Here is a 24,418-nt window from a genome sequence, read left to right as displayed (position 1 = left end):
AGATTTCAAACAGTTTATATTAACAATTATTCTTTAAATTTGTTTAGATTTCAAATCCTCAAACTCAAAACACAACCTGAAGGAATTTATTGTAATGGTTGAGACTTGAGATCTCCATTTTGGACTGGCTGATTGCATTTAGGATTGGCAATGAATTGGCATTTTGTCAAACAAAAAGTACTCCTCTAAGGAGTGAGAAAAGGAAAAAAGAAGAAGAAAGAAACATTTATGTTTTTGTTTGTTTGCATAGGTAACATAGTAGACAACTTTAAAACAACACGTGAGATCTGTTTGGATTAGTTATATTTGCTGGTTTAAAGATGCTTGAGTTGCATTATTGTGACAACTTGCAGGTATTGTGTAATGTAATCAACATATTTTATTTTTTATGGGGTTTAACAAAAAAAAAAAAAAAAGAAGGTAGAAGAAGACTAAAAAATAATATTGGAAGAAGTAGTTAAAAAGACATCTCGATTAAGGAAGTAATAGACTAATAGGGACTATTTTTAATCAAATAGAATTGATAAAAAGAATACGTGTAACTAAGCCAACAATGACTAACACAGACTAATGTTGTTGAGAATTCAACCACTCCAAAGAAATTGATCAAAGTATATTTAAAGCCCCCCTATAATTTAGGATGGTTTTAAATTAATTCTTATAGTTTTCAATGTTTCAAATTAAAACTTAAAATCTAAATTTGATACAAATAAAATAAAACCATATAGATTCATTATTTGTTAAATGGATTTTTAAAATCAGCCCCCCTAATCAATTTGTTAAATGGCTTGAAAAATTCAGGGGTTAAAACAAAAAACAAACAAAAAGATACCAAGAAGGTAAAAGTTTTTCCTATTCTGAATTAAATAAACTGCACGTTGAATCATTGATCTATACAAAATTCACAATGAAGCCAGGATTACGATATTCTTTGACTATAACAGACGTGGAGTCCCAAGCCCAATGCCATGTAGCTATTTTGCTATCTTTATTTAATTTATATTGGTTTCTTTCTTTTCTACTTTGGTCAAAAGTTCAAAAATAATGAACAAGTCTTCGAAAGGAGCCATCAAAGGGTTGGCCGAAAGCCTAACAAAGAGTCAAAACTCAAACCGGCCTTTCTCTTTTGCCCAATTGAATTGGAAGTGATGATACACTCACCAGTCACCACTTTTACATACACCGGTGCTTGGTTCTAAAATAATGTCTAAAAGTACTTTTGGTTCCTAATGCTGGTAAGATTGAGGACTTTCATTACCATATTTTTATTTGCTTGTCTTTATGCTATATCAATTATCAAACCAAATCAAGATTTTAACTTATTTAGCACGTATTAGTTAAGTGATAAGCGATTCATTGTCAAGGAAAAGAGGAATTAACCTTTTGATAGATCGGTAATATTTCAAACTTATGATGTCTACTCTGTGACGTTTGTTCTTTACCATTGGACCAAGACACCAATTGATTTTCAGTATAGATGGTGATAAATCTCTAAATATTTTATTCGACAACAAAAGGTTTTAATATTTAATACACCATTGGAGCCCTTATATGACATATATATATATATATATATATATATATATATATATATGTTGTACACTTAGATCTCTTCTAGAGATTGGGAATGGTGATCCTAAAGGTCTGGTTGAGCTACACTAGGATGCAGATCTATCTTTAAGGTAGATAGGTGACTACCTATGGGGATGGTGTAGATCTGTTGGGGATCTAAACCGGGATATATCCAGAGGTGGTCTACACTCATAGTCTAGAGGAGTGCTATATATATATATATATATATATATATATATTTCTCTTTCTCTTTCTCTCTCATGAATTCATTAAGAAGAAGAAAAATAGAGGGCTATAAATTTGGCTAATCCATGAGCTACCAACGCCTACCATTTAAATTATTAATGACATAGCCAAATTCAATAATTTATGTATTTTATAATAAATAATGTTTCAAAAATGCAAGTAATGAATTATCACTTTTAGTGGACCAAAAAGGACCAAAGTAGATCGAATAGGATAGAAGTGGCCAAAATGGACTGAATAGGACCATAGTAAACGAATAGGATCAAAATGGACTGAATGGACTGAATAGAACCAAAGTGGACCGAATAAGACTAAATTAGTACGAATAGAACGTAATAGGACTGAGTAGACTAAAGTGGACTGAATGGACTGAATAGAACCCATGTGAACTGAATAGAAATGAGGACCGAAATGGACCAAATAGGACTGAATAAGATGGAATAGACCCAAGTGGACTGAATAGGACGAAAGTAGACAAAATGGACCAAATAGAACCTATATGGACAAAAATAGACCAAATAAAACCAATGTGGACCGAATAGAACCCATGTGAACCAAATAGGAGCAAATTGGACCGAATAGATCGAATAGGACCAAAGTGTTGGCATTCCTTCTCACCCAACAGAAACTACATTTGAAACAAAATCTAAACTAAACTCTAGAGTCTAGAGTCATTACCAAAGTTTTAAATTTCTCAAGGACAATTAGGACAATCAGTATCCAGTACATCACTATTGCATCACCTTCTACAATAACCTTATGAAAAAGTTCCAGTTTTGCAAACTGGATTGCCCATAAAATAGCTTCAGCCTTCAGCTTCTAATACAGCAGGTGTCCACTGTCCAGGATTGAGCTTCCTTGGTCTAAAGCTTTCATAATTTATCCTAATTTATTTTGAGCTACCACTGCTAATGTTGCATGATCCTTTGCTATAGTTGCATCCACATTTGTTAGGAGTTTTGTAACTCAAATCAATGACATTGCTTATTTTCCTTAACTAGAAGAACCAAATTTCAAAATCAAATCTTCCTTCCTCACTTGGTTTATAACATTTGAATTTTGTTTTATTTTATTTATTTATTTTTTAAGACACATAAAACTAAGAACCCGTTTGTTATCGTTGTTTAAACAACAGTTTTCAGTATTTAAACAAAATTACACGTATTTTTACACATTTTTTCACCTACACGTATTTCTAAAAAATACAAACAATGTTACTTAAAAATTCTTATCCAATTGGCCCCTAAACTTTCATAGCCTTCGGAGAAGACAAGTTTAATGTGAACTAGGCAATTCAGTCCTTGTTGGTCCATTTTGTTTGATGGATTTTGAGTATTAACAAGAGAGAGAATTTTGTGGTCTATACTTTCGGCCCGTTGTAAATATAGATGTGCCTATATCCAATCTCCTCTGTTCATGCTCATGCAGGCCGCGTGGGTCTTTCTATCAGGGAAAGAAGATCAACTTGGCCCAACTATTTCTTTTGGGCTAAAGCCTAAAGGCCTAACCTAGGTAGGCACTAGGTAGGGAAGCCATTTCATTTTTGTGAAAATGGATAATATCATTCAAATATTAATAAATCTAGTGCAAGCTCGGGTATATCAGCAGCTAACAGGATTAGCATTGATGGAGGTAAATTGCTAAATTTACCAACTAAATGTAACTAGAGTGGCTGTATCAGCGGAGGCAAAGGCAATTTTTTTTGCTGTGAGCTACAGTTCACAACCAAAGATGGTTATTCATTGTAGCTAAGAAGGTAAAAAAAAATATATATATATATATATATTAAAAGATATATTATTTTTTATATTATTTTATTATATTGAATGCTAAAATAAAACCGCTGATGTTAGGTATTATGTAAAGTGAAATGGTAAAATAGATAAAATAACTTTTTGTGGTGTCAAATTTTTAAATTTTTGCACCACTAATATTGATGCTCTAACAAGTCTACCACCGCATGCAGTGGTATATCAAAAACAACAAAATTACAGGCAAGAATAAATCCAAGGTTGGCCATTTCATTAGATACACAACCTTCAACCTTTTTCAACGTGTATTCATAGATAATAAATCTAATGCTATTACTGGTATTAAAAAAAAAAACTAACGCTATCTCTTTTATATAAGTCTGCTTATATCACCACTATTATTGTCTATAATTTATAACTTATCATTTTAAAAAGTTGCGAAAAAAGCTGTCCATAAATTTATTCGAAGGGATGAGATCATGGAAATAGATTTAAAGGTTGTCTCGCACATTGTATGTGTTACTCATGGCTAAAGAAAAAAAATTCTTTACTTGTATTTATTCTCCCACATTCTTAGAGCATTCATAGCAGGATTTGTAAATGTGTTAAATGCTATAATATAGCACATTTGACACATCAAATACCAAAAATCAGTTCTCATCAGATATCTCAAATCCCAAAAATTATAACACACATTTACAGTACTGTCTCATCTTTGAGACGGTACGGACTGGTTTGTTATAATTTTATTTGCTTATTTTATTTGCTTATCTCCTCCCAACGCATTCTCTCTTCGTCTGCAACAGCTTTCTCTCCTCTCTGGTCTCCATCTCTCTCGTTGCTCCCTATTTCTTTCTCACTTTCATTTTTTTTTTCTCTCACTCTCTTCCTCTCTCGTCCTCACTCTACTCCGCAAAAGAATCGGTACACGCTCGCTTGGAGCTGCCGCCCGCCGATCTCGCTTGGAGCCATCGCCTGCTGATCTTGCCATAGTCGTCCTCCATAACTCCCTCTAGCCTAAAGCCACCTCAAGCCATAGTCATCTATTCTCTCGCCTAAAGCCACCTCAAGTCGCTCGTCTTCTCTCTTGCCTAAAGCCACCTTAAGCCGCTAAAACCGATCTTGCCTGAAGCTGCCTGAAAAGCCAATCTCGCCACCGATGTCTCCTGCTTGAAGCCGATCTCACCGATCTCGCCGCTTAAGTTGTGGGTTTGTTTGATTTGGGATGGGTTTTAAGGTTTGGAAATGTGGTGGCTTGTGGGTTAGTTGTGGCCGTGGTACTGTGGTTGTGGCGGCAATTTGGTGGTTGTGAGGGTGATTATTGGGTGGTTGTGGTGTTTGTGTCGTTAAGTTGTTGTGGTTTTTTTTTTTAATAAGGTGGTGTTGGTGGATGTGGGTTTGTGCTGGTGGTGGTTGTCGGTGTTGTTGCGACAGTGGTGTTGGTTGTGCCGTTGTTGCTGGTGTTTTTGCTGTTGATGATTGGAAGAGATAATATATTATTTTAATTTGTTGTAAATATTATTTTAATGGATAGAATTGAGGGATAAAATATCTGATAAATGAGATATTGTAAAATGATGTGGTAAAATGATAAAGTAGATATTTAATGTGTCAAAATAACATTTTTTTTGAAACATTTGATAAGAATGCTCTTAGACCCTTTTTATTCTCTTTGATTTGTGACACTCTTCTCTGACTCCCCTTAATAAAACTATTTTCTCCTAGTACTTCACAAAGTTCTTTTTTTGGGATGAATCAAATACTTCACAAAAGCATTGTTTATATATAGAAAAGAACACTACTTATTATTTGGGGAAATCATCATATTGGCAATTGCAATTCTTTGAAAAACAAACGAACACACACAATGGAGAGACTATAAAATTTTAACATAAAGGTATGAAACAAACACAACTAAAAAGCTATGATAATTTTTAAAAGAGGTGGAGCAAGTTATATTACACACAACATATGCACCTTTTTAAGCAATGTAGATTGTAGAATTGTAGGATGACCACCAACGATTGCGGACCATGACAACGATGAGAAGAGAGAGATTGAGATGAAAGCAAGGAGAATGAAACTGAATCAAAACTTCTAATAGTTACTCATATGCCTTTATCAGTTTATCTACACTACTTTCAATTTCATAGTGTGAGAGGAGAGAATATGAGTGGGTTGTGCTGTTGGCGAGAAAGGAGAGAAGGCAGAATGAAAAAATAAAATTGAATAAAAAAATTATAACAATTAGCTACAGTCAGTATTAGTGGTGCTAAAAAGCTATATTGCTATTTTTAGCACTACTAAAGATAAAATTTATGCGGCAATGGTGGAGGGAAAGCCAAATTTAATAAGAAGGTAAAACAAATAATAATATTTTATTAAAAAATTATGTTATTTTATTGTGTTGGTGGTGGAGGTGGTTGTTGTTTATTGTAGTAAATATATTATTTTATTGTGTTGAAATATAAAATAAAATCATTGATATTGAGTGTTGTAAATTTATAACTCCACTAATGTAGATGTTCACTATAGCTAGTTGCCAAATATTTTTAGATATAACACTATTGATGGAGCAAGTTTTTAGTATTTGGAGCTATGCAAATAGCATTTAATCTATTTAACTAAAAACAAAAAGTAATACAATAAAGAATACCAATTTCACTAAATAATATTAAAACTGTTTTTTTTTTTTTTGGTGTGGTCAAAACTCAAAATAACAATATTTTAAAATTATTGAAAAAATATTGTATCAAAACATGGAGCTCATCTTTTCAAACATGATATTTTTTAACATAGATTGTTGTATCCGAAAAAGTTAATTTACCAAATAACTTCAAAAACATTATTATTTTGAATTTTTTATTTATTAATATTAAAAATGATTACTATTTAACAAAAATGGCCTAATAAAAAGAATTGCATGAACATGACCAAACAAATATATGGCAATATGTCATGTATATCTCTCTCTATATTTGAAACAAAAAAATGTATAAAAAGCTAATTGCAAAAAATGTCCAGATCCCTCACGTGACCTCCCAAAATCTAACCACAACCGTCCGATCCCTCTCCTTGAATCCCATCCATTCAATCTCCACAATTTCAAAACCCCGCCCAAACTCCCTCAAATTCAAATTCAAATTCCAAAAAAAAAAATCCCACACTCCCTTTCTCGACCGTTGGAATCTCCCTATAAATCCCAATCTCTCTCTCTCTCTCTCTAAAACCCCAAAAACTCATTTCTCTCTCCAACAACAACCATGGTAGTCGAGAAAAAACGCCCCTTACAACCCTCGGCCGCCGCAAATGTGGACCCCACACCACCCGTCGAAGCGGCGGCCGCCACCAAAAATGGAAAAACCATTGAAGAAATGTACCAAAAGAAGTCACAACTCGAGCACATCCTTCTTCGGCCCGACACATACATCGGCTCCATAGAGAAGCACACGCAGTCGCTCTGGGTTTACGAGCCCGACCGCGGCATGGTTCACAGGCCGGTCACCTTCGTCCCGGGACTGTACAAGATTTTCGACGAGATCTTGGTCAATGCGGCGGATAACAAGCAGCGGGACCCGAAGATGGACTCGCTGAAGGTGGTGATCGACGTGGAGGAGAACCGGATCAGCGTGCAGAACAATGGAGATGGAGTGCCTGTGGAGATTCACCAGGAGGAGAAGGTGTACGTGCCGGAGTTGATTTTCGGGCACTTGTTGACGAGTAGCAATTACGACGATACTGTGAAGAAGACCACTGGTGGGAGGAATGGCTATGGTGCGAAGCTCACGAACATCTTCTCGACCGAGTTTGTTATCGAGACCGCTGATGGGAAGCGACTGAAGAAGTACAAGCAGGTTTGGTTTGATTTGATTGTGTTTCTTGAGAGGTTTTAGGGTTTTTGGATTCCTTGGAAATGAGTTTTTGGTTTGATTTGAACAAGAAAGTGATGTGTTTTGACTTTTTTTTTTTTTAGGGTTTCTGTAGGTTTAGATTTGGTGCAATATCTCTGTAGCTAGTTTGTGAGGAGGATTCATGGTGTTTGATTTGTTGGATTGAGTTTTCGGGCGCGTGATGGATTTAGTTAGGGTTTTGGTTTGTTTAGTGGGTTTTCTTTGATTCATTCTTGGAACTGATACAATTTTAGGTTATGTGATGTGGGCCAATTTTTGATTAACCTACTTTGTTTTTTCAATCAGTCTTTTGGTTCAACTGGGAATTTAGGATTTAATATGTTTATGAATGAATGGTCTTTGGATATCTGTGAATTTCAGTTATTGTTTATTACAGTGAGAATTCTGATCCTGTTTTTTCATTCTAGTCTTGGCTTATTTATCAAATAAAAAGAAAAAAAAAACTGTACAAAAGTATTTCTGTTGTGTAGTTATAGAAGGGTTCTTGTCTAGATGCATATGCACAAGGTTCTGGGTTTCATGGGTTATTTTAGTGATTATGTTATAATTAAAATGTTAATAGTTCATAGATTTGTGGGTGTTTTATTGCCTAATGTGGTTCAGAGTTCTGTTCACTTTGTGGAGACATAATATTGGTCACTGAAATTTATTGTTTAATGTAGTTCTAGATTAAGTCTTATTCCTTTGAAAAACATAGCATTTGCATTTCATCAATGTGCTAATTCAGTGAAATGGTTTTGGTGCTCTGAAGGTATTTTCCAACAACATGGGAACGAAATCTGAGCCAGTCATTTCAAAGTGCAAAGAGAGTGAGAACTGGACTAAGGTTTCATTTAAGCCCGACTTGGCAAAATTTAACATGACTCATCTTGAGGACGATGTGGTTGCGCTGATGAAAAAGCGGGTATTTGACTTGGCTGGGTGCCTTGGGAAGTCTGTGAAGGTTGAACTGAATGGAACTCGGATCCCCGTAAAATCATTTACTGATTATGTTAATCTCTACTTAGATTCTGCTGCTAAATCTAAACCTGAGAAACCTTCAAGGTTCTTTCTATGAAACTCTGAATGTTTCTATTTTTTTTGTATTTTTCCCCTTCATAGTAATAATTGCTTACTAGAATCATTTGTTTCCTCAGCTATCATGTGAAAGTTAATGATAGGTGGGAGATATGCGTGAGTCTTAGTGACGGGCAGTTTCAACAGGTACCTAGGTCTTTTGAAGCATTGGGAATAATGAGTCAATTGGAATTGCAATTGTGTGAGACTTAAATGGTTTTTTTGTTTTTTAACCAGGTCAGCTTTGTGAATTCGATTGCCACAACCAAGGGTGGAACTCATGTTGATTATATCACTAATCAAATTACAAACCATATAATGAATTTTGTAAATAAGAAAAACAAGAATGCCAATATCAAAGCCCATAACGTGAAGAACTACTTGTGGGTTTTTGTCAATGCTCTTATTGACAACCCTGCTTTTGATTCCCAAACTAAAGAAACTCTGACACTTCGTCAAAGCAGTTTTGGGTCCAAGTGTGAGCTTTCACAAGATTTTCTGAAGAATGGTTCGTTTCACTTTATTTTTTTTCATCATTGTAGACACTAGCATGTTACCATTGAAATACTGGAAAGTGATTCTTGTGAACCACTTGTTTTTGCAGTCTCAAAGTCTGGAATTGTAGACAGTCTCCTATCATGGGCAAATTTCAAGCAGAGTAAAGATCTTAAGAAAAGTGATGGAACAAAGACAGAGAAGATTCATGGTATTGAAAAACTAGATGATGCTAACAAAGCCGGAGGGAAGGAATCTGATAAATGTACCTTGATTTTAACTGAAGGAGATTCGGCTAAGGCTCTTGCAGTAAGTTGTTGTGTCATTGTGCAGAGTATTTTAGCATTAAAGTTAGCTCTATTGGGTATCACTTGTATGATTTTTGATGTTATTCATTTTAATACAGTTGGCCGGGCTTGCTGCTGTGGGTCGAGATTACTATGGTGTGTTCCCATTGAGAGGTAAATTGCTCAATGTGAGGGAAGCCACTGCTAAACAGCTCACTGAGAATAAAGAAATTGGGTACATAAAGCAGATTCTTGGACTTCAGCAGCATAAAGAATACGCCAATGTAAAATCTTTGAGATATGGTCATTTGATGATAATGACTGATCAGGTGCGCCTTAAGTTTCTCTTATTGTTTTGTTCTTGTTTTATGCTTACAATTCTCTCTACAAGGCACACTGACAGCCTTCAACAATTATAAAATTTTAACTATAATTCTTGTACAGGATCATGATGGTTCCCACATCAAAGGGCTGTTGATCAATTTTATTCATTCGTATTGGCCATCACTGTTAAAAGTTCCATCTTTCTTAATTGAGTTTATCACTCCTATTGTGAAGGTTGGTATTTTCAATTAACTAGTTCAAATATTAGCACAACTTTAATATAAGTGGAATGTTTCTTGAGTGAAAATGATCATTTATCATCTTTGCAGGCAACTCACAAAAATGGGACACAATTATCATTTTATACCATGCCTGAGTACGAGTCATGGAAGCACAATTTGACGGGCAATGCAAGTGGGTGGTCTATCAAGTACTATAAGGTTTGCATTGTTAAACTTGTTACACGTGAACCATTTACAGAACCTTTTATTTTATTATCTGTTTTCTGTCTTTTGCATATTGATTTGTTTGTGACTTTTTAGGGGTTGGGAACAAGCACATCAAAGGAAGGAAGAGAGTACTTTGCAGATCTTGAGAAACACAGGAAAGATTTTATTTGGGAAGATGAACAGGATGGGGAGGCCATTGAGCTGGCATTTAGTAAGAAGAAGATAGAAGAGAGGAAGAGTTGGCTTAGGCAGTTTGAGGTCAAAGTTTTGCCATGCTTTCTTCTTGTGTTTTTAGAGAAAGTGAATGAATATATATCTAATATAACACCTTCTGAATGTGCAGCCTGGTACTCACCTTGATCAGACGGGCAAGCTCATAAAATACAGTGACTTTGTCAACAAGGAGCTTATATTGTTTTCAATGGCAGATCTTCAGAGGTCTATTCCCTCCATGGTTGATGGCCTGAAGCCTGGCCAAAGGAAAATTCTTTTCTGCTCTTTCAAGAGGAACTTTGTCAAGGAAGCAAAAGTTGCCCAGTTTTCTGGTTATGTGTCTGAGCATTCAGCTTATCATCATGGTGAGCAGAGTCTTGCGAGTACCATCATCGGAATGGCACAAGACTATGTGGGCTCCAACAACATTAACCTGCTTCAACCAAATGGCCAATTTGGCACTCGTAATTATGTGAGATGAACATGCCTCGTGTCACTCTTTAAAGCTGAATCTAGTTCAGTATGGGTTTTTAGTTCTAATCTTATTATCACATTTTGAATTCACAAATGATCTGTTCGATTTCAGGGAGGAAAAGATCATGCTAGTGCTAGGTATGTCTATACACGGCTTTCTCCAATCACGCGGTTTCTGTTCCATAAGGATGATGATGACCTTCTTGACTACTTGAATGAAGATGGGCAATCAATTGAACCAATTTGGTATCCTTTTCCCCATTCTTCTATCTATTTGGTAGAAGGGATTTTAGCATTTTGTATGAAGAACTCCTATATATAAATAAGGCTTATACTTCAATTTTTTGGTTATTTTAGGTACATGCCAATTATACCAACGGTTCTTGTCAATGGTAGTGAAGGAATTGGGACTGGTTGGAGCTCTTATGTTCCTAATTACAACCCAAGAGACATAATAGCAAATGTTAGGCGCTTGTTGAATGGTGATGCTATGGAGCCTATGGATCCATGGTATAAATGGTTTAAAGGAACTATTGAGAAAACTGCTGCAAAGGAAGGAGGGAATAGCTACACTATTTGTGGAACTATAGAGGAAGTCAATGAGACGACACTAAGGATAACAGAGCTACCAATCCGTAGATGGACACAAGATTACAAGGAATTCCTGGAATCTGTTTCTTCTAGTAATAAAGAATGCAAAGATCCCTTCATTGAGGTAAAGTTGCTCAAGTCCTTGAGAATTATGTTATCCACCACAATGTGAATTAGATTGTACCTAGTTTCTCATGAAAAATAATGCTGGCTGCAGGATTTTGATATGAATTGTGATGACGTAACAGTAGAATTTGACGTCTTCTTGACCCCTGAGAACTTGATTAGGGTCACTCAAGAGGGTTTGCTGAAGAAATTTAAACTAACCACTACAATCAGCACAACTAATATGCACTTATTTGACCCAAGAGGCGTGATTAAGAAGTATGACAACCCGGAGCAAAGTATGTGAGAGAAATTGGAGTTCTTTACATTGATTTTCCAATATAATTTCCACGATAACACACTTACTGTTTGTGATTTTCCCCCCTGCAGTTCTTGAAGATTTTTTTCACTTAAGACTTGAATTTTATGAGAAAAGAAAGGTGAGCTCACTTATGCACATAGCAAAAGAGTAGAACTGATACTCAATAATTTCAGCCATTTCTTAGGGAAACAATTATTAATTGCAATTTTTGTATTTTGTGCAGAAATTTCTACTGAACAAACGTGAAATGGAGTTGTTGAAGTTGGAAAACAAGGTTAGGTTTATCCTTGCAGTTGTGAAGGGAGAGATCATTGTAAGTAATAGGAAGAGAGCTGATCTGTTTGTTGAGCTGCAAACAAAAGGTTTCACTCCTTTTCCAAAGAAAACTAAAGCTGTTGAGCCAGAAGTTGCTGGTGCAACTGATGATGCAGAAGAAACAGAAGTCAAATCTCCTGCTGACAGCAGTAGTAATGGGGTACAGATCAGTGATTATGAGTATCTACTGGCCATGGCAATTGGAAGCTTGACCATTGAGAAGGTTCAGGAGCTATGCTCTGAAAGGGATAAGCTCAATAAGGAGGTTGATGATTTGAGAAAGGAAACTCCAAAGTCCTTTTGGAGGAAAGATCTTGATGCTTTGGAGGGGCAACTTGATGTATGACTGAAAAATTGACAATTCCTTGTGATGATTTGTTTATTTTTGTGTCTTTCTGTTTCTTGACTGTTTTTAGTTTTATGTCATTTAGGAGCTTGAGAAAAGTGATGCTCAGTCAGAGGAGTTAAGAAAGAAAATGAGAGGCAAAGCAAGGGGTGAAGCTGCTATGAAGTCTACTAGACAAGCACCCAAGAACCCACGGAAGAACAATAATAAGAAGGCAAATAATGCAGAATCTGTTACAGAAGCTGTCTCGTCATCTATGGCTGCAATGGAAATTGGTAAGTGTCAAACAATTTTATGTTTATTATATGTATTAGTTTTTATTTGACTTTTGGTTTACATCTGCTTGATTTACCAGAGAAAGCTCCTGAGGTAGCAAAACCCAAAGGCAGAGCAGGCTCTAGGAAAGCTCCTGCTAAGGTCTGTTTCTGTTCCTATGTTCTATTTTTCCTTGTAAAGGATTTCTCTAGAACTCATGTTGATATTACCTTTTCTTTTCAGCCGAAAAAGCAAACTTTAGTCTTGAATGATGATGATGACAACGAAGACGATGATGTACTTGAGCTTAAAGAACGACTTGCTGCCTATAACCTCGACTCATCTCCTGATCAATCAGCCGGTAAATGCTATATTATTATATTTCATTAGACTATTTATTATGATCTTTACACAACTCAGCTGAAATGTAAGAAAAATTACAGTGGATGATATGGGGATATTGTTTGCAAACCGGATAATATATGATCTTGTGTGAGAAATTGTGTTTCTATTATTCTTCTTCATAAAATCAATTATAAGAGAACAAATTACTGTAATGTACATAGATAAAAATTTTCCATGTTACAAGCACCAACTAAAATTTCCACTTGAGATTCAGCAGAACTAATAATTAGTTTCTTGTGAATTTTTCCATGATCTTTTACTGTGATCATTAGGAATGTGTTGGAGTGTTTTTTCTGTAAGCATTTGTGAGGTAAATTTCTCTTTGTTTTTATGCCCGACAGCCATGGAGACTGAAGTGCCCAAAGTAACAGCCAAGAAGAAAGAACCTAGCAAAAGGGCTGCTGCTGCACAGAAGAAGAAGCCCTTGGCAACTGTTTCAGAGATATCTGATGATGATGATATTAATGAAATTGATGATGATGATGAAGATAGTGAGATAGAAGTTGTAGCTGCTCCAGAAGCCGGGAAAAAGGGCGGGAGAAAACCGGCTGCAAATGCTAAGGCAGGTAAGGCCCCTGCAGCGGCAAAGAAGAGAGGTGCAGCCAATAAGCAGCAGCCTCAGACATTGGGCCAGAAGCTGTTAACGGACATGTTAAAGCCTGCTGAAAATTCTGGGATTTCTCCAGAGAAGAAAGTGAGAAAGATGAGGGCATCTCCATTCAACAAGAAAAGTGGTTCTGTGTTGGGAGGGGTTCGTAAGGTAAATGAAATGACGGAAAATGAAGAAAATTTGGGTTCTGCTTCTACTTCTGCCAGTACTGAAGAAACTATTGAAGTTGCACCAGCAAGAGCAAGACCTCAAAGGGTGAACCGTGCGCAGACAAGGTATGTGTTGAGTGACTCTGAAAGTGAACATGCCACTGAGGATTCTGAATTTGATGAAGTGACTGATGAAAGTGAAGATGAATAGAGTAGTAGTTCTGTTGAGAAAGTGACTGTTGGAATTCTTGAAATGGGAACTTAATCTCATTCCCCTTATAACGTACTCCATTACTCTTAGTTGTGACTTGGATAATTTGCTAAACTGCATTTCCTGGCAATGATCTTAGTCTATTGTGATTTGTTATGGGGCAAGGATGTTCTTTCTCCTTCACTGCAATTCTACTTCAACTTAGAGCATCCCAACAGTGGAGATAAAAATTTAGTTTTTAAGTTCCACAAAAAATTATTTTATCTATTTTACCTTACTTTATTTATTTTACTTGAACATGATACAGTAATGAATCTGTTTTAATTTTTATTCTAATAAAATAATATAAATATTACAATAAAATAATATAACCAATGCAATAAAATAATATATAATACCCGATAAAAATTAATTTCCCTATAACCCACAGTACAATGGTAATCATCCACAACTCATAGCAACCATCAGAACCACCATGATCACCACTAGTTCACATCATTCATAGCACCATCAAAACCCAGAACCACCATGATCCACCATCGACAACCAATCAAAAAAAAAAAAACCCACTATAATCTACCCAATCAAAAACCCACTAGATCATCCACAATTGACAAAAGCCAAAGTGATCAACCCAACCCAAAACCCAGATCAAACTCAAACGGATTGGCGGCGTGGGTCTAAGGCGGATGGCGGCGATCACCCATAGCACCATCAAAACCCAGAACCACCATGATCCACCACCGACAACTAAAAAAAAAAAAAAAACCCGCTATAATCTACCCAACCAAAAGCCCACTAGATCATCCACGTTGAAGATGACAAAAGCCACAGTGATCAACCCAAACAAAAACCCAGATCAAACTCAGACGGATCGGCGGCGTGGGTCTGAGTTGACCGGCGGCTTGGGATGGCGGTGAAACAGAGGTGAGAGTTTGAGAGAGTGGGTCGGTGACGTTGAGAGAGTTTGAGACATTGGGACGGCGTGGGTTTGAGGCTGAGAGGGTTGATCGGCGGTGTGTCTCAGCTGGTGGGTCGGTGACGTTGAAGATGACAAGGGCCGACGACGGTGAGCTTGAGAGAGTGAGCTTGAGAGAGTTGAGAGCTTTAGATGGAGAAGATGAGAGTGACTGTGAGAGAGAGAGGCGTGAATAAAAGAATAAAAAGAAAAAAACAGTCTATATTATTTTAATCAGAAAGTTGAATAAAAAATTAATTTGTTTTATAGCTCTCAACTACCGTGCTCATGTATGTATGCATTTGCACGGTAGCAATTAAGCTAAAAATTTTAGCTATACCTCTACTCAGGGGGATTTTTTGTGTTTTGGTGGAGCTAAAATAACTATATAACTATTTAGCTCCACTGCTGCAAGTGCTTTTACTAATATATTACAAATTAAAATGTCTGCAATTTAAATAAGTGGAATATTTTCAAAAGAAATAGATGTGCCAAATAATTGAACATGAAGAGATATATAGCATTTCCCGGTGTGAGTTGGTTTCCCAAGTGTCACTTATTAATTCTAATTTATTGTCTAAATGGGATGGAAAGAGGATTTAAGAAGTCTAAAGAGGATTTCCTTGCGCTCCATCAAAAAGAGTGTGTCGAACTTTTGGGTTTTGAGTGTGTCAAATTATTGAGAATAATATTTTAAAATTCTTGATTTATAAAGCATGAGCGTGAAATTTACTATTAACGTAAGAGGATGTAGTATATTATTATTTTACTTTGGATAAAGTTTAATTATAAAAGTAGTTGTAGTTTTAGCTTAAGGCTACAATCTTATTTAATATATTTTTATGGGAAATCAATTTTGACAAATACACTATTGGATTACATCTTCTTCTTATATCCTCTATGTTTGCAAAATATCTAAAAAAATAAAAATAAATATCTATGTCATCAATAAATTGTTTAAAATTTAAATTACAAGTTTTTGTAGTTTAAAATTATGTATAAAATGTAAACTTATAGATCATATAGTAAATAATATTCAATTGACACAAAATTTGCCGTGTATATTAAGAGTATAAAGACAATACAATTTAACAGTTAAATTTTCAAATTATTTGTAAAAGTATTTATTTTATTGAGTAAGATTGTAACCTTAAGCTATATCCAATTTTGTAGTTAAATTTTGTTTGAGTTTGCTTTTTATTTATATCAAATATCATGTACTTAAGTAGTTGGACTTTAAAAATATCTAATAATTACTTGATATAAAAGTGAGAAAAGATTTTTCTAGACTTCTTATACCATTTACTCAAATACCTTGTCTTCTAACATGGTTTGTTAATGTAAAAGGTTTAGAGCTAATAATATTGTAGTTCACCAATGTTGCATGTATGAAATGAGCACTAGATTTGAACGTGACCTTGGGAAATATCACTCCCCTCTCAAATGGCATCCTATGCATGTGGCACTGTGTGTGGGGGTTCAAACCATCATCACTTTGAATCTAAATTGGGGATCTATGCTTTGTAGCAGTTTCCTACATGTTTATGGCCTTCTTGTTGCTATAGTTGTTGGAATGGATGGATTTAAAAAACACTAAAAATTTACAAGAGGAAAAAACCAGAAATAGTGGGAAAGAGCCTTAGTTAGCTAGCTCACAGTATAATTCTCTCACTACTATGCCCATGAAAAGTGGAATTTCGAAAATGAGGATGAGGAGGAGGTGATAACTTTATGTATTAGAGAGATAGAACGTGTGGAATTTTGAAAAATCAAGAATAAAGTAAGGAGGTGGTAGTTAATGTTATCTCATTAATTTTGAGTAGTGTTTTTTTCACTATTAAATCTTATACAATATTTCCAATGAAGCTACATCAATTAACGGTGTAACTTGAACCTATCTTATGTAATATATATATATACACACACACATGGAACCAGCACTATGAGTCTATGACATGTCGGTTTTTTTTTATTTTTTATTATTATTAATTTTTATAGCTGATGTGATATCATTGTTTTCAAGTTTTAGTTAGTGAATTAATGACATAGTATAATTTGAACTATTTATTTTAAAATGAAATGTTGATTTTAAAAGAACTCTATTTATTTTAGCTATGTGGTTTCTCAACAAAAAAAAAAAAAAAAACTCTGTGCATGGAATACTGTGCATGTGACACTGTGTGGGTTCAAACCATCATCCCTTTGAATCTAAACGTGGGGATCCATGTTTATGGCCTTGTTGCTATAGTCGTTGGAATGGATGGATTTAAAAAACACTAAAAATTTACAAAAAAAAAAAAAAAAAAAAAAACAGAAATAATGGGAAAGAGCCTTTAGTTAGCTGGCTCACTGTGTTATTCTCTCAATGCCATACCCATGACAAGTGGAATTTCGGAAATGTGGATGAGGAGGAGGTGATGATGACTTTACTTATTAGAGAGATAGAATGTGTGGAATTTTGAATAATCAAGAATAAAGTGAGGTGATTCTCAAAAAAGAAAAAAAAGAAAAAAGAAAAAAGTGAGGGGGTGGTAGTTAATGTTATCTCATTAATTTTTGAGAATATCAATGAATTAACAAGTAATTAATTTGTCACTATTAAATCTGATAAAATATCTCCAATGGAGCTACATAGTAACGGTGTAAAAAAATTTATGATTAATTTTTTGTAAATATTATTTATAAAAAACAGATTTGGAAATTGGGAGATAACATTCTTGCTCAAATTGAGTTGCTTTGGTAACAAATAAAACAAAGTCTAGTAAAAAATAAAAACAAATTTATTAACATAAAATCAAGAATACAAAAATAAATGTATAAGATTAAATTAATAAAAATGACTAAATAGTCTTTTAATTCACTCAAGCAATAGATTCATATTTTTAATTATAATAAGGGTATATTACACCAACTTTCATTGAGGTTTTACAAATTCATACTCCAAAATGTTTCATGAAATAGCACTCTTCCTCCAAGGTTCATATAAATGTTATAGTTAATTGCGTTTTCAAGATTCTTACCCAAATTTTGGACAAAATGATACTTGTCTTAATTTGTTGAGGTTTGTGGATGAATAACACTCCCTTGAGATATGTATAAATTAATAGAAATCTTTTTTTAAAATGCAATATTTTAGTAGTGAAAATAACTGTTGATTTTTTAAAAATTGGACGTACTATGGAACCTAAAGGGAGATTGTTATAATTTACCCTTAAAACTATCTTTGTTTACTCTATTTCTAAATGACATGCAATATACTTGAATTTTTTTTTGGAGAAGAAATAATAAGCTTGAAGTTGATTCCTTCAAATATTATAGCACATAATAATTATAATATTACAAGGGCCATAAGATACTTCCTTACAAAATGTTTCAAAATTATGTGGGGGACAGCTAGCTAGTCCTTAGAATTACTACACGAACCATAATGGTGAAGAGTGAAATGCAATTTGTCATGTTAAAGCGATTTAAATAACAATATAAACATATGAAATAAAAAAAGCTTACATAGAATAAAAATCTTAGGCTCTATTAGATACTTGATAATTACAAAGTTCTAAGCCTTGTAATTAGATTCTTGAGAATTTATAGGTTGCTTTTGCTCTGCATGAGTTTGGAGTATGTTTTTATTTAAAGGAACACAAAGGTTTGATTAACGGGAAGGAATCAACTTTTTCTTTAATTTAATTATTTTTAGTGAAATTGTAACATAAGGTGACTTAACAAATGAGCAATCGATTGAGACTTGAGAGAGAGAAAAGAATCAGACATAACAAGCTGGCACTTTGGGAATGTGAAGGAGACCATTTCTTGCTTGCAGAGAAAAGAATCAAACATACATAAAATGATTGCAGGCCGACACTAGTGAACATGAAGGGGAATATTTTGTTTGTCATCGTTCATAAGCAAAGAATACGTACGTTGTTATTATCAATGAAATGCAAGCACGCAAAAGCAATTAGTATATATGTTGGTTGCTCTGTCGAGTTCATCCTCCTCACAGAAATTGTTCTAATTCTACCCTTTTCACAAAGATAGCATTCATTTATTTCCCAGAAAGAAATGGCGGAAGGAGTTCTTTTCGAAGTTGCTAAGGGAATCATTGAGAAAACCGGCAACCTGGCAATCCAGGAGATTGGACTACTGCGGAGTCTCAAAGATGAGATTGAAAAGCTCAATGACACAGTTTTGACAATCAGTGCTGTGCTTCTGGATGCTGAGGAGCAGCAGCAGCACAACAATCAAGTCAAAGTGTGGTTGAAAAGGCTGAAGGATGCCATTTATGATGCAGACAACTTGCTGGATGACATCTCCACTGAAGCTTTACGACGGGAGGTAATGACACAAAATAAGAAGGCAAAAGAGGTACGTATTTTCTTTTCCAAATCGAACCAACTTGCATATGGTTTTAAAATGGGTCATAAGGTTAAGGCAATGAGGGAAAGGCTAGATACCATAGCAAAGGATAGGGCCAGGTTCCACTTAGATGAACGTCGTGTAGAGACACAAGTGGTGGGTTATGGGATGAGAGAAACTTATTCTTTTGCACGTGATGAAGAAGTCATTGGGAGAGAGAACGATAGGAAAGAGATTATAAGAATTCTTTTGGATCCCAATGTTGAAGGGAATGTTTCAATCCTTCCGATAGTTGGTCTCGGAGGATTAGGAAAGACCACATTAGCTCAACTCGTTTTCAATGATAAAGAAATCAAGAAACATTTTGAGCAAAAATTATGGGTGTTCTTCTCTGATAACTTTGATGTAAAAATAATTGTTGAAAAAATCCTACAGTCTGCAAAAAATAAAAAACTAGAAAACCTTGAAATGGACCCATTAATTAATAATCTTAAGAAAGAAATTGATGGAAAGAGATATACACTTGTGTTGGACAATGTATGGAATGAGGATCGTGAAAAATCGTTTGGACTAAAAACTCTTTTAATGGGCGGGGCAAGAGGTAGCAGGGTATTAGTGACTACACGCATTAATAAAGTAGCAGAGATTACAAAAACTATTCGACCATACATGTTAGAGGGTTTAGACGAATAAAAGTCTTGGTCTTTATTTAAGAAGTTTGCATTTGCAAACGGACAAGATTCACAGAATTTAGACATCAAGAAAATTGGAATGGAAATTATTGCAAAGTGTAAAGGAGTCCCTTTTGCCATAAGGAGTTTAGGAAGTGTATTGTATTTTAAAAACCCAAAAAGAGAATGGTTTTCTTTTAAGGACAATGAACTTTCAAAAGTAGCTCAAAAAGAAAATGATATTCTACCAACACTTAAATTGAGTTATGATCATCTTCTGTCATATTTGAAGCAATGCTTTGCTTCTTGTTGTTCATTTCCAAATGATAGTAGAATTCTTAAACCAATATTGATTAAAATGTGGATGGCACAAGGGTTCATTACGTCTTCAAGCCAAAGCCAAAGCCAATGCCCAGAAGATATTGGTCATGACTATTTTATGGAATTACTTTGGAGATTATTCTTTCAAGAAGTTGAAGAAGATGAGTGGGGAAATATAATAAATTTCAAAGTACATGATCTTATGCATGATCTTGCTAAATTAGTAGTAGCATCTGATAATGTCAGTTTTTATTCAAAAGAGGAAGACATTCATGAGAAAACTCTTCACGTGTCATTTGATAGGGCATTTGTTTCATCATCGGGAATTCCGGTCTCATTATATAAATCAAGAAAGATAAGAAAATTTCATTTTCCAAGCCAATCACAAGATCCATATACACGATTGGATAAGTCAACTTGTAATGCAATTGTTTCAAGTTTTAAGTTCATATGCTTGTTGAATCTACATGAAATGAGGATTGAAACAATTCCAAGTTCTATCGGGAAGTTGAGGCATTTAAGGTATCTCGATCTATCTTCTAATTCCATCAAGATGCTTCCCAATTCCATCACAAGATTGCATAATTTACAAACACTAAGACTCACTGAATGTCATCTAACTAAAGAATTGTCTAAAGATATTAACAAATTAGTCAACCTCATGTATCTTGAGATAAATGGATGTTCGAATTTGACTCATATGCCACGTGAACTGGGGCAATTGATTAAGCTACGGACATTATCACAATTTGTGATAAGTAAGAATACTTATTTTGCCTTTAGGCGTAACAGCGGATTGAAGGAACTTTACAAGCTAAACAAGTTGAGAGGAACACTAATGATTAGAGGATTGAGACACGGAAAAGATGCTGCATTAGAATCTAAGGATGCAAATATGAAAGAGAAACAACGTCTTCAAGGCTTGAAGTTACGGTGGATAAAAGAAAATGACGTGGATGAGTCCAACGTTGGGTATGATCAAGAGTCACTTGTAGCCTTGCTCCCACACGGCCCACTTTCAAATCTTCAAGAATTGTGTTTAATTAGATATGCGGGAGTGAAATTTTCAAGTACGATTTCTTCGCTTTTTTTTTTTTTTGGTTTTCCACAGTGTATCCTCAAAACTTTCAACTAGAGACTAATCATTATTCACGCCGGGTGGGCCTACGAAGGGGTAAAGCGCTGACCCAAGAAATTCTTTTCAAAGTGGTCTAGGGAGCACACCTAGTCGAGCTCTGTACAAGCATCTTAAGACCGAGAGTCCAACCAACTCGGCCAACCCCCTGGGTTGATTTCTTCGCTTTCAAATCTCGTAAAATTGTCCTTAGATGTATGTAACAAATGCCAACATCTTCCATTGTTGGATCAGTTTCATTCTCTCAAAACTCTCTCTCTTGAAAAAATGAATGATTTGGAATACATATCAAAGAGAGAAAAACAATGGGGAGTTTTCTGATTCTTCATTCCTCCCATCTTTAGAGGGTCAAAATTGGGAATTAACCCTGTTTCCCAAACAATACAATTAGTAGGCACTGTTATAAAACTATATTTTTTACTAACATCTCGAGTCTAAAAGACTTGATTTTAGACCTAAAAATCGAGTCTTTAAGGGTCGATTTTCATGTTCTGATCAGGTCTGAGTTGACACTTTTTCCACGTGGCGTCCACCTAGAAATCGAGTTTCTAAGACTTGATCTATAAACATTTACAAAACAAGTATACTGTTTTAAGCACACCTTTACACCTTCTCATCAGAGAAGAAAGAGAGAAAAACTTACCAAGCAAAACACATAAGAGAGGTTAAACCAAAAATTTTGAAAAAAAACAAAGTTACAGAGAACTAATCCACCAAGAAAACCCATTCTACTCAGTCTTTCCAACCCACAGCAACCCATGGCGATTTGAACTTGACCCATGGCTAGCCACGAGCACCGACGACCACTGACAGCCACCCACGCCGAGTTGAAGCCACCCACGCTGACTTGAAACCCACCCACCCATGATCCCACGCCGATCTGAAGCCACCCCTTCCGATCTTGATCTTCGACGGCGATCTGAACCTGACCCACGGCTAGCCATGAGCACTAGCGAGCACCGATGGCCACCCACGCCCCACGACCACACACGGTCCACGTTGAGCTGAAGCCACCCAAGCTGGTTTGAAGCCACCCACGCCGACTTGAAACCCACCCACCCATGGTCCCACGCCAATCTGAAGCCACCCACTCCGATCTCGATCTTCAACTGTCTGTTTTTTTTTTTTTTTTTTTTTTTTTTTTCTCTCTCTCTCTCTTTCTTCTCTAATGAGAAGGTGTTAAGGGTGGGCTTAAAATATTATATGATATAAATCGAGTCTTAGAGACTCGATTTTCCGGTAGACGTGAAAAAAATGTCACATAAGTAGCAGCAACATCAACCTCTTCTTCTTCTACACTCGCTGGTTCCTCGTTCATCCATCTCTCCAAATTGAAGTCCATGTTAATTTGGGATATGGTCCATATGGAGGAAACTCTGCCCAAGGAGTTGATGTGCAATCTCATTTCTCTCAAAGATTTAGAGACATATGATTGTTGTGGTCCTCTCCCTTTCTCTTGACATCTCACTGCCCTTCAGAATTTGACAGTTAATGGTTCTGAAAAGGTTGATTTAACAAACGATGGAGATGAGATGGAATGGCATGGCCTTCAAAGCCTTCGCTGCCTACTGTTCATCCAGCTTCCAAATTTGGCCACTCTACCGGTGGGGATTCAACATCTCACCACTTTGCAAAGCCTCAGGATTGGCCATTGTCCAAGTTTGTTGGCTATACCAGAGTGGATCTGTATCCTTACCTCTTTGCAGACACTAGAAATTTGGGGATGTCCAATCTTATAGAAAATATGTGAAAGGGAAGCAGGTGAAGATTGGAGAAAGATTGCGCACATCCCACACTTTGCAAAGCCTCAGGATTGGCCATTGTCCAAGTTTGTTGGCTATACCAGAGTGGATCTGTATCCTTACCTCTTTGCAGACACTAGAAATTTGGGGATGTCCAATCTTATCGAAAAGATGCGAAAGGGAAGCAGGTGAAGATTGGAGAAAGATTGCGCACGTCCCACACTTACATATCAGGTAGCTATCTAAGCCACTCTTTTATCCCAGTCCTTGATAAAACATCAAAAATCCAATTTCTTCTACTTCACTTAAATTTCCTGGTAATTAAATTTCAGATTATGAACCTATTCTTATGATTTGGAGCTTGATCAAACCTTTTGGGTGCTGCAATTGCTCAACAAGTCAACAAACTCACTGGTAATATCTCTTTTCTTTTTTCCTCTTTTAGATGCTCATAGGATTTTCATTCTTTAATTTATGACTTCCCATATTAGGAAAAAGAATATGTGAATTTCCCAAATCTATTTCTTCTTTGTAATTAGATATCTGCTAATTGTCAGCTGCAATTTTCTTACCCTTTTCTATTTGGTCAAGAAGCACAATTTTGCACCTTAAAGTTTGCCCTATATAGAGGAGAAAAGCTATAAAGTTGAGCCAATTAATTATAAATGCTGATTAGATCAAGCTCTAGAGACAAACAATGAGCCCTTTTTTGCAAAGAAGAGGCACTATTTTGGTCTAAAAATCGATGTGCCTTGCTAAAGACTATCCTTCTTGGTATTGAAAATGTCAGATGTCCGTGGATGATTTATGTTATGACTGGTAGGCATATAAGATCTTTCGTAAGCATGTATTTACTGTTGTTTTCATGGTATGTTCAAGTGCAACAAATGCAACTAGGATGTTGTTTATACATGTGTGTAGTATAGCAACAATCATGTAAAGAGTAATTAGAAGCAAATGCATAACCTTAAACCCAACGGTTTAAGTTCTCCAAAAATCCTTGTTGAACTGATATTGAAGGGAAATGGAAAGATTATTACATGTTGACATCAATCTATATATTTTAAGCGAATCGTATATTTAGTTGACAACAAAGCTGTGCAGACATTTAATTAAACATTTTGCTAATTGTGAATGTCTTCAATATC

At 35.5% G+C, this 24,418-nt stretch overlaps 1 protein-coding gene and 1 pseudogene across 2 annotated transcripts; both read left to right on the top strand.

Annotated features, from left to right (window-relative positions):
- Positions 1–6,801: 6,801 nt before the first annotated feature.
- Positions 6,802–14,266, top strand: LOC142617159 (DNA topoisomerase 2). 2 transcript variants are annotated; one of them, XM_075789882.1, is made up of 19 exons: positions 6,802–7,423; positions 8,232–8,524; positions 8,617–8,683; positions 8,774–9,044; positions 9,141–9,340; positions 9,438–9,647; positions 9,763–9,876; positions 9,972–10,082; positions 10,185–10,349; positions 10,435–10,776; positions 10,891–11,024; positions 11,136–11,493; positions 11,587–11,773; positions 11,865–11,914; positions 12,020–12,451; positions 12,543–12,732; positions 12,813–12,874; positions 12,956–13,073; positions 13,459–14,266. In XM_075789882.1, exons 1-19 carry the CDS (start codon positions 6,833–6,835, stop codon positions 14,085–14,087), a joined length of 4,524 nt encoding a protein of 1,507 aa, XP_075645997.1. In that variant the 5' UTR covers positions 6,802–6,832; the 3' UTR covers positions 14,088–14,266. The 2 variants fall into 2 exon arrangements, with proteins under 2 accessions (XP_075645997.1, XP_075645998.1); XM_075789883.1 differs by lacking the exon at positions 6,802–7,423 and having other exon boundaries at positions 8,384–8,442; positions 8,615–8,683.
- Positions 14,267–19,061: 4,795 nt separating this feature from the next.
- LOC142616964 (putative disease resistance protein RGA4) lies at positions 19,062–24,218 on the top strand (annotated as a pseudogene).
- The last annotated feature ends 200 nt before the right edge of the window (positions 24,219–24,418 follow it).

This window comes from Castanea sativa, chromosome 11, assembly GCF_040712315.1.
Source record: "Castanea sativa cultivar Marrone di Chiusa Pesio chromosome 11, ASM4071231v1".
Taxonomy (NCBI): domain Eukaryota; kingdom Viridiplantae; phylum Streptophyta; class Magnoliopsida; order Fagales; family Fagaceae; genus Castanea; species Castanea sativa.
The sequence above is the reverse complement of the archived record's forward strand: the minus strand, read 5'-3'. Positions and strand labels throughout refer to the sequence as shown.

What these genes read in the sequence shown, in the direction of transcription:
- LOC142617159 (XM_075789882.1), top strand. Translation starts at nt 6,833, where the DNA reads ATGGTAGTCGAGAAAAAACGCCCCTTACAACCCTCGGCCGCCGCAAAT. An exon ending in AAACCTGAGAAACCTTCAAG is followed by an intron (nt 8,525 to 8,616) that starts GTTCTTTCTATG and finishes TTGTTTCCTCAG; the next exon opens with CTATCATGTGAAAGTTAATG. An exon ending in CTTTGGAGGGGCAACTTGAT is followed by an intron (nt 12,452 to 12,542) that starts GTATGACTGAAA and finishes TATGTCATTTAG; the next exon opens with GAGCTTGAGAAAAGTGATGC.